This window comes from Corvus brachyrhynchos, unplaced genomic scaffold (genome assembly GCF_000691975.1).
Source record: "Corvus brachyrhynchos isolate BGI_N302 unplaced genomic scaffold, ASM69197v1 scaffold69, whole genome shotgun sequence".
Classification (NCBI taxonomy): domain Eukaryota; kingdom Metazoa; phylum Chordata; class Aves; order Passeriformes; family Corvidae; genus Corvus; species Corvus brachyrhynchos.
The window spans coordinates 4463465-4477748 of record NW_008240228.1 but is presented as its reverse complement, the minus strand read 5'-3'; the positions used below and the strand labels follow the sequence as shown (position 1 = coordinate 4477748).

The 14284-nt window shown below is 39.1% G+C and overlaps 1 protein-coding gene across 1 annotated transcript in view; it reads right to left on the bottom strand.

Moving 5' to 3' along the window:
• The window catches only part of BCL11A (B-cell CLL/lymphoma 11A), a 128950-nt gene extending 118379 nt beyond the window's left edge, over positions 1–10571 (bottom strand). The window contains exon 1 of the mRNA XM_017745303.1: positions 10506–10571. Within this exon, the coding sequence (XP_017600792.1) occupies positions 10506–10548 (43 nt within the window). The 5' untranslated portion in view covers positions 10549–10571. The remainder of the gene's footprint in view (positions 1–10505) is intronic.
• Positions 10572–14284: the final 3713 nt, after the last annotated feature.

The following is a 14284-nucleotide window of genomic DNA, read 5'->3' as shown; positions in this document are numbered from 1 at the left end:
CTAACAGACCATGCTTACGTGACAGGTCACAAGAAGCAGGTTTCATATGCTGAGACAAGACGGGAACTCCACCCTGCACCCTGAGCTTCCAATCTTGGGTCTTGACCTAATGGCAAAAGTCCTCAGAGACCCTCCCAGAATTACTTCCTCTTCTCTGGTAAAATAAAGCTTCTGCTTCTCTTGGTTGCTCTATCCTTCTTTTGGGACACAGTAAGTATAAACAACGAAAGTGCTTCATCTTCTGCACAGGGAAGGATTAATCCTTGAAATTAATTTTACCAGCAGCATCTCAAATGAAAACCAGGGGCACTGGCTCCACCAGCACTGCATTCAGAGCAGCACAGCTATTGATTTAGCTCAATTATGTTTTAAGGTAACATTTGTTTTGTTAAACAAAGCTCAGCATCTTGCAGTTAATGGCACTGGCCAAACAACCTCAGCCCAAAGATGCCACTATCTGAGGTGAAAGTACAGCTGCATTGTCACATGCTGCTTCTCACCCAGCACCTGTCAGCTGAGGAGCCAGCACAGGTCATCTTCTGATGGCTGCATGACGTACTCCAAGTTAGCTCAAACTCTTTCTACAGAGCACTGAACCAGCCCATGTAGTCCCATCCAAGGCTGCTCTCCGGTGTTCCGACCAGCAGATTTTGAATTGGCTCCCCACAGAGCTGTTCCTGTATGTTCTGGCACAAAACAGCTCAGCAGCTGGGCATTACCAGTGTTGCAAGCAGACTATCACACTAATGCCCAGGAGACCTGAATGAGGTGGGCCACAGCCAGCTACTCCAAGCCTTTCTCAGGGCACCCCGACTCAACAGGCACAATTGCTTCTTATTTTTGAAGTTGACATTCACCACCACAGATGTTAAGACAGAAACACAAATGCAGCATTTAAACCATGCCTATACAACACCAAACAGACAAAATATCAACAACATGTTGCCTTTTTATCAAGACATCAGTCATTTTAATTGCCTTACACAGTGGAGTTCTGGCTACCCTAAGCTCCTGGACACCTTGGGTAAGGATTTAATGACACCAGTAGCTCTAAGAGGTAAGTCTATCCTTCAGTATTTTCCTTCCTATCATGAGGGCTCAAAGTCCTTCCCCCCCCCAAGCCCACTGCAAGGCATTCCTTTAATTTCTTTGGGTCCTCACAGAACAAGATGCACTTACAAATAATGATTTTGAAGGAGCAGGAGAACCAGAGTAAAACAAGTGCAAAAACATACCAGCAAATAAAGTCTGAAAGTTTTAGCATTCATTCAAAGCCATAAGGGTATAAAGGATTTGGGGAATTAAGACATACCCTTCACACCAAAGATCTTCAATTTAATGCAGGCAAGCTATAGCAAGAGCTGACATTAGAGAAAGGCAAGATGACACTGCAGTGAGATCATCAAGGACTAATGCTGCCTTTACACTGGGGCAGATGGAAGACTGGGATGTTTAAAATCCCTTCAAAATACTTCCAAGTCAAGCTGTTACATGAGATGGAAACAGTACAGGTAGGAATATACTACGTGGGGTTTTTTTCAGGTACATATACATTTTGGACTGGACTTCAACAAATAGGAGGTTGCAGTGAAGAGACTGATAGACTTAATAGCAACACAAAACCCAGCACTAGATTTCTTGGTCAGGTTGGATAGGTGCCAGGGAAAGTAGGGCAAAATATTCCATTAACTTTCACTTTCACAATTCCAGGGCTATTCATCTTTGAGAAATGTAGTAAGCTACACAAATGTATACAGGTGTCCACTTAAAATGACTTGTTTTGGAACTCCCATACCTTAATATTGCAACTGCATCTACAAACAAATGTAACGTGGGTGATACAGGATCTTCGGATCCACAAGGAGAGGGACAGTAGTCAAAGTGTTTACATGAATTGAACAAAGGGTCAAAGAAAAAAAAAAAAGGCAATTTCATTTCAAATACATCTAGGGGTTTCTCATTAGGCCATGAAACTCACAGGTATTAATCATGAAAATAAATGTTCCTTGCCCCAAGGTGCGACACAGTTCTTACACAAGAGAAATGACCAATACAATTCTTTCTCTGATCAAATTACTGAAGATGAAATTAATTTTAAAACAATATCCTGGGTGGATTATGCATTTAGCTACTTAAGAAGAGACTTTGTAAGGACCCCCATTTATTACTTTGAAAAGCCAAGCTAGTTGCTGCCAATAATTAAGGCACAGTCTTGTTCACATCTCACCTTAAAGGCTTTGGAGCTGAAGAGCCTATGGATGATAGCCAGCTGCCTTATTGTACCTCACACTTTGCTTTGGAAAGTTTTGAAACAAAAGTAAAAACAGGTAAAGTAGATGGTGTCATTCATCACCACTTTATTATGAGGACTTGTTACAGGAAAACAACAAATATTTACTATATTGCCTTTTAAAAAATTGATAGAAAGAATCCTATACGTGTGTACTTACCTATACATTATATGTAATCTCACACAAAAAAAAAATCACTGAAAGGCAGATGTTTAATTAGCTCTAGACCCACAATTTAATAGGATTTCATTTAGGCTGGGCTTCTCACGAGTATAAAACGAAGTGTGTGATGTACATTTGCAGGATTAGGGCTCGTGGGCTGATTGCCAGACCCACACGACAGCTCCACTGGGGTTGCGTGCAGACACACTGCACCCTGCACGAGCAGCTCCGACACCCAGACAAGGCTTTTGTGCCACTCAGCCACCTCTGAGGCTGCTCCCTTTACTCCACTCAGCCAGCCCAGGACACCGAAAAAAATCCAACAACCACAACTCACATCCCAAAAATGTCAGGGGTTTGGTTATAAACCATGGTAAGAGCAGCCAGTTAAGAGAAGAGGGTATCTTTTCTACTTGAACTGTACCTCTTGAGCACTTCAAGCCTTAAGTCATTGAAGCCTCATTATGTTTAGGACGGATTTTTCAAGCTTTCCTTTACAAAATGAGAGCTAGAAAGTGTAGAATGAAAGCTCTATTTTCAGAAAACTCACTGAACTTCAGTATGAAAAAAACCCCAGACAAACAAAAAACCCACACATGGTTGGAAATAAGATCATGAGCAAAAGCACTACTGTTCTTTAACTCAGAGTACAGCTCTATACCCTTTCCAGCTCCTCTCAGCACTGCTCCTGCCTTGCCTTTCTCCCCACGATGTTGTACATCCCTGACCTCCTCCTGCACCTAGAACTGGCAATTGTCAAATCCCACAGTAAGACGTCCTAGGATGAGTTCAGCTGCCAATATGAAAGCTTTTCTGCAGGTTTAGGTTCTTGAACCTACTTATGTTAGCATGAGACAAGCTCCTGGGCAGTGTACCGGGGGCAGGGGGGAACTTCAACAGCACCAACTAGAGAGGCTTCAACTGGTCTAGAATCACAATTACATTTAGCCACAGCCAAGAAAATCCAAAGCCACTGGTATTCAAGTGTCCAGCAGAGTAATTATCTACCTGGAAGAACATTTCCAATTTCTAAAAGGTATAGAACCAAGCTCCTCTTTCAGATGTGCCAGTGTAAATCAACAGCAGAGCCCCTGACAGCAGCAATCTGTTCAGATCTACCTCAGCGTAATTGACAGTAGCTTTTAGCTATTTCAGCTGACAAATTCAAGCGGGACAGGGTTTTAAAACCACATCTGAAGTTCCTACTGCAAGTGTTGTTATATGAACTTCTCAGCAATTATAAAACCACCTCAGTAATTACAGCAACTTATGTTTTAGTTCAGGCCAGTCTCAATTAAGGGGCAATTCTGTGGTAACATGATTAATACCCAACAATAAAGTAAATAGTTTCCTACTACTCTGTGTCCACATAGCAAAGCCATGAGCTAAGCAGTGTTGGGTGAACTCTGAGCTTTGACAGAAGATTTTCACAGCACTGAGAACCTGATCCATTTCTCCCAGAAATCTTAAATCTATTCTTTTAAAACCCTGACCCAGGGAAAGCACTGCAGGACCATAACCAAGTTCAGCATGTGGCTCTTCCCTGGACAGAAGTGACAACACAACACCAAGAAATTCTCAAAACAAGAGGTATCACTGGGAATATTCAGCTGGGCTTCCCAGTGGTATCAAAGATTCACAAGTAACAGCAATACAAAAATGATGGAAATTCTCAGGGCACTTCAGAGTTGGGATAATTCAGGCAAATTCCAGTTTGAAGAATTAAGACTGTACTGATTCCAAATAACCACTAATCAATGTGTTTCATCCTGTCTGAAGTGTGGTAGAGCCTCACAGCACCATTAACCAGCTGCATGTTTGGGTGTTAGGTGACATAATCATTCTACCTCATTTTTGGAGTGTTACAAGATTAAAAATTATTATATTAATGAAGAAATTTTCACTTAAAAGGAGTAGCAGTGACAGCACAGAGGGGAATGTTTCTGTGTGGTCTTCTCATCAATGTTTCCTTGCCTTTTAAAACAAGGCAAGCCTTAAAATTAACAGAGTGAAGAGGAAAGGACAGAGGAGTTACTACGCTGAAGTGTTCCAAATAAAAGGAAAAAATGGAAAATGGTACCAAAAGGAGTACATGAAATTAAACAGTGAACTTTTACAGACAATCTATAAGAGAAACTATATGACAATCTACAGAATAATTAGTTCAAAAGTTAATTCATATGCTCATACAGCACTAAAATATAATGTGGCTATTCCTGGGGGTTTTCCATTTTTGTTAACTTTTTAACTAAGGACAAAAATTTTAAAGGCACATTAAAATTATCATCTATTACTAAATTACATATTATACAAATGTAAATGTGATCACACCACACTTAAATTCTTATAACAATAAACTATTCTGTTTTCTTCCCCCTGACATTTACAAAATTCATTTGGAGGAGTAGGATATACCTTACAGAGATTAGTGATAAATCTTGTATTTTTAATGAATATCAATAGGAGAAACCCCAGGACATAACCCACCATCTAATTTGATTAAACTGTGCTTAAGGCAACACCACCTCTCTGGCTGGGGAATAGCACTATAATGACTTTGTGAGCATTATTGCAGGCTGTTTTAATGATTTAATGAACTGACTCTATATTTAGTTCAATAGCCTTAAAATGATTAGTGTTTAAGAAAAATTAGCTCACTTTGATCTGATTCTATTTGATAGTAAGTTTAAATAACCTAACCCTTCAAAACACAGTGGAAAAAAATTCCTAGAATCACAGCCAGCTAACTGCTAGAAAACATTATGGCAATCATTAATAACAGTTCATTTATGTTTAGCTACAGCATATGGAATGACATACTCATCCCCCAAGATGGGACACAGCAGCATATATTAAGTTGTATCATATTATTTTCCTGTGGTTTTTTTAATGTGAAAAATAAACCAAGAAAAAAAATTCCCTCCTGTATGCTCATGTAATAAAAAATTTTTCCTTCGTCAACAGTTCCACTTAAGAATTTTAACTTGTGGGTCCAGTGTATGGTTCTGTGTCATCTAGAGAGGTGTTGGGATTCTGGAGGCACAAGCTATGCTTGATGGCATTAGTCAGTGCTGGCAAGTTACCTGAAGTGCTCAAGCCATGAATGCAACACAGTCATGCTGCTGAGAAAGGGAAACAAAAATATGCCATAGTGCTAAAAATAACACTTCCAATAGGAAGTTTACAAAATATGGAACTAAATTTGAGCTGAGTCTCTGCAAGGATGAAAGCGGAAACATCCACTCTGCAGGGTTCTCTGTACTTCACCTGTGCAGACACTGTGATCCTTTTGTGATCCAAACCATCCCTGGTATATCACATCAGCACACTCCCTATACCAAACTGCTAGAAGCAAGACCACAAATGTCCAGTATTATAACCCACTGTGCAAATTCAAAAGCAGGCACCCAATTCAATCAAGAATCAAACCTAGATGTCAAATTCTTCTCGAGAAACAGCCCTAGCAAGGAGATCCTTCACTGGTTGTAACAAACACCAAAGGGGAAATGCCAAGTACAAGCTAAAACTAGAGAGTAGCGCAAGATACCCTCAGACCTTGTGTTATGTTTTTCCACTTTTGTTTCCTAACACTATAATCATGAACTGGTCCTCAGATTTTTAGTCTTAAGCAGTTCACCTAGCCTTTAAAGTAAGCTCCAAATTGACAGGCTGCAAACACCTTCCTCTCCCCAGCAAAGAAGTGCAAATGAATGTGTTGCCAATCGACCCACTGTTGTAGCCAGCAAGCTGCAACAGAAATCCAGGAGCTGATCCCATCACCCCAACAAACATTTTTCCCATGTCCTTTTACAACTTGCCTAATCGTGTCCCTTGCAAAGTACAAGAGCTCAATTTGCTCAAAAGGAATTTCTTGGTGGTGTTTATCTGTACAAAAAATGTTTGGGTACACCCAGAATACTCATACTGCTTTTTCTTATGGTTATTTCTCTGTGTCTCAATGCTCCTGATTTCCAGCCATCCATCAGGAACTGCAGGCCATGTTCTCCCTGAGGCTGGCTTTCCACATTATTTTATATTATTTGTGTTCCTACAGTATTTTTTCCCAGATCTCTTATTCTTACTGTGCTGGTCACACTTTATGGCCAGTGAGTACTTTCCAATGTTTTACGTTTCCTGTAGAAAAATCTGAGGCCACCACTTACATTGGAGACTTCACAGGACTGGTCAAAATCTTTATCATCAATAGATTTGATTTACATCAGGATTTGGTTTTTTTATTCTGCCAACTCTTCCTGAAGCTGATGACAACTTCTGTTTTCCAAGAAATTCCAGCATTTCTAATTTTTATTAGAATCTAATCTAGAACCTAATTTTTATTTTATTAGAATAAAATAATAAATGACATTCTGTGGTAGTGACACTCAGTAAAAGTTGTGTGTCTACCCACATGTTCCACTTTAATACAATTTATCATCAACAAATTATTGTGTAGCAGATAATAGTTATCATATATGCAAACTGGTATCTTGGTAAGAGTACAATTACTCTAATTCTGCTTTGAGCTCCAACATGAAACATGTCAAATAGTTCAATAAGGCACACATTGTCCAAATGACACACTCATATTACTAAAGCACTGACAAATTGAGTTAATTTTCCCTTTCTGTCAAAAGCTACGATCAGATTGACACAGTCCTATGGAACACTCCAATTTCCACTAAACTGCATTTTCTAACAGAAAACTGTTCCATAAAAAAAAAAAAAAAAAAAAAAATCAGCCAGCTCTAATGTGCCTGAAGTCTATGCAATTAAAAAAGTTTCTAAATATAGCTTTAATCATGGCCGACCCCAATCTTCTCAGAAGTCCTTGCCCTCTAGGCCATCCCAAAGGGATGGGAACATCCAGTAACAAGCCAAAAGTCTCATGACAGTGTATTGACCCCATTTGATATTTATCTCTAGCCATTTGTGAGAGCTTCCCATGAGCTTAATTAAGCTCATTCATTTCCACAAATTGTGGCATCCTAGAAAATATCAGACTTTTGTTTGATAGATGAGATTCAGATGTGGAAGTCTTATGGGAGGCAAGGTGTCTCTCAGGCTATTTGACAGAGTAGCTCATGAAACAACTTATCTAATCCCTCCCCTCCAGAATGTGGAAGTGGAATGCACATAGGATTGTGCCCTGTCCAATGCAGACCACAGCAAAGAGCCACTTGCTACAAACTGGGAAAAAGTCCCCACATTGTGGAGAAGCTGAACCCTCTAACTATAGAGGCAGAATTGCAAAGCCACAAAACAGTTTCTGTCCTTCGAGGCGATATTTAGAAGGAAAAACTCTTGCATCAAGAAGCAAACAGGGTGAGTGTTTCTACACTTGGCATTTGGGTTTGGCATCAAGTGTCATCCTTATCTTTCCTACATTGTATTTTTCTATTTGTGCTATATTTGACTGCCCTTAGGGAATTTGTTTGGTGTAACAAAGCCCATTTGAGGAGACACTGTAGCAGCCTTCCACTGTGCAAAAAGCTGCTGCAAAAACTCACTACTTATTCTACACAGATAAGACAAAATACCAGGTAAAGATAATCAAGCATGAACAGAGGAAAGCAGGAAGACTCAGTCTTTATTATAATGGCTTTAAAGGGAAGCCAGACAAACTTCTGTCTTGAATAACAGGTAAAATTGATCCCGCCTCAGGGCAAAATAATAAGCTAGCAAATCCCTCAGAGTTGCTTCAAGTTGGGATTTTTTTGTTGTTTGGTTGTGGGATTTTTTAATTTAAGAAAATCCATGATAACTGCAGGCTGGGAAAATGTGTACCTTAGTATCCTGTAAAAACCATTTCTTAATATCAAACATAAGTGGGGAAAAAAAAAAGTATTTCCCTAACGCAGCAAAAGATTTTTCTTCAAAAAAAATCTGCCTTTCATTTATTTCCCACTAAAACATTCAATCAAGGTATAAGCTTAAACTTTGTTGATTACATACTTTTCTCCCACAAGTGTTTTCCTTTACAAAGCTGCTTCAATCTAGTATGTGGTCAGCTGAAGACCAGTGCTAATATAACAATATTTTCATTCCTTGAGTATATTTAAACACTTCATTTACTTTGGAATTTTGGTTCATAATTCCTGTGATATCCTAATTGCTCCATTTACCTTTAACATATGTGCACAGAGTCCATACCAAGGAGTTCAGGCACTTCATGGAAAGGAAGAGCATTTGGTCACCACACTGCTACCATCATTCCTAATTTTTCCAGCTCATTTAACACCTTTTCTACTGTTTTATGTACACTGAGCACCAGTCTCATCTCAGCTGTGCTACCACCATTACACCTCATCTAACCTGAAAAACATTTTCATCTTGGGGTCCTTCAGTACCTCCAACACCTCAAAGAAAAGATTTTTTCCACCCTTCATATCTGGATCATGAACTATCTTTCTACTGTAGCACAAATAGAGATCTGTTTTCTCCAGTACACAGAAGTTCAGGATTTCCAGTGTTTTTGTTATTCTGAGATTACAGTGAAATCTATTTACCAAGCTGTGTCCCTGAAACAGGGCATCACCAGTGGCACCAAACACCAAATGATACCCACATGAAGGCTCTTTCCCCACAGAAGTTAATTAAGTCATTTGTCACCAAAACAGCCTTTTTTCTTTAATGTTTCCTTTTTCTAGATATAGCTTACCTGGAAAAGTGTAACCGATGTAAAGCACCCCGATTTTATACTTTCCTTTTTTATTATTTGACTTAGACAAACTCAAAGTGGCAAGACAAAACATTTCATGCAGGAGAAGGTACTTGAGATAGCTACCTAAAAATAGTAATGTTTAATGTATATAGCGTCTAAAAATAGTCCCAGAGTCAGCAGGTATTGAACAGCTACAGAAAATCTCAGCCATAAGGATCTGTTTACACAGATACTTCTGTCCCAAGACTGAACAGTATTTAAAAAAATAAAAAAACAAACCACCATACAAAACACATCTGTTTGGGGGCTTTCGTTTTGTTTTTTTTCCAATTACTAATATCTTTCAGGACACAATGTGGGTGCAACAGATGAAACCACTACTGCAGGGGAGGGTGTGAGAAATAGAGCAAGAGAGGCAATTTTGCTGCTCCATATCTTGGCCCCATACTTACAAAAAGAAATGGCTTGTGGACAGCTAACCTCAGGTCAGCAAAGCTTCTACTATTAAGTAGTTCCAGCTGGTAGGGATTACCCAATTCCCCACTTACAGTAGCCTCTGAAATTACCATTTCAAATTCATGCAGATCTGGGATTCCAGATACAGATTTTAGAACAGCAACCAAAAAAATACTGCACCGTAACACCAAAAAAATCCTAACTCGAGCTGAAAGTGACATTACAAAAGCAATACCTCCAGAAAACTACATGCTTCCTATATGAAGCTTTCAGGTATGAGGTGCACACAAAGAAGTCAAAATCTGAAGAAAAGTGGGAGCCAACCTTATTCTGTCAACATTGACCTATTTTGTTCAGGTCTAACAGCTCAAAAAGCTACAAATATGGTGAAACCTGGATTGTAAAACCGTAACACTCCTCAATTACTTTTCGTTGGCCAGACAGGTAAACCTGTCATTTGACAACACATCATGATCCAAGATAGTAAACTTTATCACTCAGGGGTCATGAGAAAATGGCCACAGGTACAGCTTGCTAACCTTCCCTAGGTAATTTTTCACAGTTATCATCCAAAAAGCGTAAGAGCATAAAAGACATGTTATCTTTGAGCTCCATTTATTGTAACATGGGTGAGATCCCCTATAAAACCACTTACTAAGTAACTGTTGTGTGTTCTTCAACACAGAGAGTCAAATCAGTAAAACATCTTCTTGACAGTGTGTCAGGAACAAGACAACACCTCTCCTCTCAGGGAAAAACACATTATTTATCATTCTGCTCTGACTTACCTTTTCTTCCCACCCAGCACTAGCTCCAAAAGCACTCCCCTGCTTGGTTTCTTAATACAATATTTGAAGACAAAGCTAAGCCAGGAGTTCCAGAATTCGCTTCACATTTTCCCAAATGCCAAGAATCCATTGGGGTTTTGCTCTTACCTTTGAGTAGATGCTTGATCACGGAATTTTCACTAACATTCATCTTCTTGTGAAACCAATGGAGCAGTTTCTGTGGGGGAGTTTGAAGAACAAATCCACTTAATTTCTCAGTTCTCCTAATAAAGTTTTGCCTTCACAGTTTTGCACTACGTTCATTGCAGGGACAAGTTCAAAGACTGGTTTCAGGGCTCCCTGGATTACCCTCTCAAGGATTTTGGGTTTTTCCTTCCCCTTTAAATGAAATCAAAGTCTACAGAACCATGGTTTCAAATGAAGGATGTCCAGCCGCCCATGCAGAAATTCACAGCCAAATTATCATGCAAATCTTGACACTTTTGATACCAAATTTGAACTCTGTACAGAATCAAGTTCTAATTTAGTATTGAAACCTCTCATGCTGATTCTTACTTAAACTGAAGTCCATCGCACTGCTGAGAAAAGTTAACCCTTGTATTCCAAAGACGTATTAAGAGGCAGTAAGAACAATGGATCTGACACTTCTTTTGGAACAAAATTACCACAAGCTGAAAAGTGCCTTAACCAGTTCACCACCGGCTCAAGTTAAAACAGGAAAGCGTTGGAGTGGTGGGTATTCAGTCTCCTTTAGAGCTGGACAGACACAGAACTCATTAATATTATTAGAGGAATCATAATTGTGTCCCTCTTGTGGGTTAGCCAGAGCCCGGTGTTGACATAACACAAGAACAATTGTCATCCTGACACAGCCTCACTCTGCAGTCAGTTAAAGGACTGGTCACGTGCAACACCAAGTTCTCTCAAATTCATTTTTTTGAACATGAGCTGGGCAGGCTTGGCCTCTAACTGAACCATTTTAGTGGTCAGGCTGGTGCAGTAGAAAGTCCTTTGATTATTTATTTCATGTTCACCCAAGTTTGTTCCTCTGGAGAATTTCAATCCCTGCATTTATGCAACACCCCATTGCTGTTACATCCTTCTTAATGCTGTGAACTAGCAGAACTTTCAGATAATTTTCCTGATCACCAGGTTTCTGCTGGAGTTTTGTTTCATTGAGTTTTTCTTCCCCAGCAAATTGAAGAATGTTAGGAAGAATATAAAATACTTCATTGTGTAATAATAGTATTATCAAAATAACTTTGATTGCTTGAATTTATCATTGCTAGCAGAACTCCAGGTTGAAGAATTTCCTCCATGCTATTCCACAAATGATTATTCCTGGCTGTTTGTACAGCCCTTTACCCTCATAGCTTGTGGCCTTCTTTACTTGATACCTCCCTACAGTCACTGCAAGCTCCTTCCCTCCTCTTCCGCATCTTGAAATCAGGTTTGACTTGCAATAGCAAGTCTTTTGTTTGAGAATACTTTCATTTATTCTCACAAACACATTTTTGGGGTAGCTTACAAGTAATCTACCACCTGATTTCTACTTCATGGCACATGAAGATCATTTATAGTTGGTTTTTGTTTGGTTGTTGGAGGGTTTTTAATAGCTACATATCTTACACTCCCTCACACCTGCACAAACACACCACTAAACAAAACCACAGCATTTTGTCTTCCACAAGGACACTAATAATGGATTCCTAATAAAAAAATCATGGTAATAACCTATCATTTATCTTAGGAGACCTACTAACTTGCAGTAGAGTAAAACCATGCTCAAAGCACACACCTGGGCATTATCTCAGCCAAATCAGACTGGCAATCTGCATTTTTACATCCCGCTGCAGTTGACCCTCAGGAGCTGCACTTGGTGCAAAGTAGTACAAAACAGGATGAACTTGAAGAGTTATACACACACACACACAGAGCAATCCTAACACTGGTCACAGGACATGTAGGGGAAGAATATCTTTGCAGGCACAAGCCCAAAAAACATATTCAGTCACTTAATCAAGGAGCAGACTGACCATCTTGCCTGTTTTCTGTTCACCTTTGAACCTTTTTATTTTGTTGTCATGCATAGTGGATTAATTCTTTGCTCTTGTTTTATTTTTGATTTGATGATGAGTGCAGATTACACTTAGATTTCTTCCTTATACCTACAACTGCTTTTCTGTCAGCACTTTGTTCTGTACCTCCAGCTCATTTCAACTTAATCTTTTTCGAATACCCAGGTCCCTGTAAGGGGACGTCTACATTAGCAGTTTAAAGCGTAACAAACTGGAGTATTTGGCGCAGTTAACTCCAAATTAACCTCCCACCCTGGCTAAGCAGGGCTACGAGGAGCTCAGAATCAAGTGCTTGGGACCAGCGCTTTTCTTCCATTACCAGGAAAAAACTGTCAGTGTAAGCACTGCCTGCTCCTCTGCAGCTTAGTGGTTGCTTATAAACCTGAGTGAGGAGTATCTGGTAGTGCCTTGCACCCACTTCCCTCAAGTATAAGTGACTACAGGAGGTGAAGGGTAGTACAGAAAGATCACTGAAATTTTCTGTTTGTTTTAAAACGAAACTATTTTATGGCCCTCTCTACAGCTATGTGCTTTTAACCTTCTTGTTGTGCTGGTGTTTTCTGATTATACCTCTTAGCATGAGAAAAATCTTTATCCCAGCCCTAACATTCCACTACACTTAAATTAGATGCTGAGGTGCAAAAAACAGCATCTTGGTGGAAAAGTAGCATCTTTTTAAAATACAGTGACTATAATATTCTATAATCTTAGGGCAGAAATAATTTTTATTTGCATTAGCTAGATAAACTGAATTACAAAGAAAATTATTTCTTAGGCAAGAGGAAAAAAAACATCTTCAGATGTGACTCTTTTTTATTGCAGGTCATATGTTTGCTTTGCCCTAGTTGATTCAGAATATTAAAGCTACAGCATATTAATTACCATGTATATGAAGACTCTACTAATCATAAGGACCATAACATTAGAGCAAATAAAACCCCTAGAAATACCTAAGAGCAGAGTAAAATTTGGTTATAAACAGGAATTATCAGCACCAGTTTGAACCTGTTTGTTAAAAGGTTTAATCCATAAATGCTCAGGCAAACTTAGAAGTAAATATCTTTGATGACATCTCTTAACACAGAAGCTTAAGACCAAAATCACTTTCTATTTGCAGTCAGTTTTGGACTACCCAGGGCATCAGTACCTTCTCAGTTTCCAGAGCTACCTCCAGATTGGTTATACATAAGGATTTGCCCTTTCAAGAGATTTTTAGAAGAATACACAGTTTGTTCAACTACTACTTGGCAACTCTACACATACCAGATCAAAATCAGTTGTAGAAAATCCTTATACAGGCCTGCAGGACTTTGTCAGATTTGTATTTTCACAGATACAGAGAATTATCCTCTGAGAGTTAAATGACAATGGGAGGGGAGATATATTTTTAGACACAGACAGTGCATGTGTAACTGCAGTGGGCATTTTCATCAATTAACAAAAGCTTTGGGTAAACCTTAGGTGAAATAGATAAAACCTCTATCCACAAAGTAAGGGATTAAATTAGTCTGCAAATCACTTCTGATATTTAATATTCCATCTGTTATATTTGCTTTGACTAAAGACTTTCAGCTGGAGCAATTTCTACTCTACCTAAATGACAGTCTAACTATACACTTATTTTATGACTTATTTTTCATTTGTCTGAAAAAGCAAGAATGCCCCCTTTTGACAATTCCACATATTTCCCCTATGAGGCCAGGAGAGGGAGTAGTAGCTCGTATTTTTCCCCAGGAAAACCAACACTGGACGCCAAGTATTGTATTCAGTTCCCCGCAGACAACGATCACATCCTTTGTTCATTACTTTTTATGAAAACCATGGAGAGATTTTTTTTTTTTTGGGGGG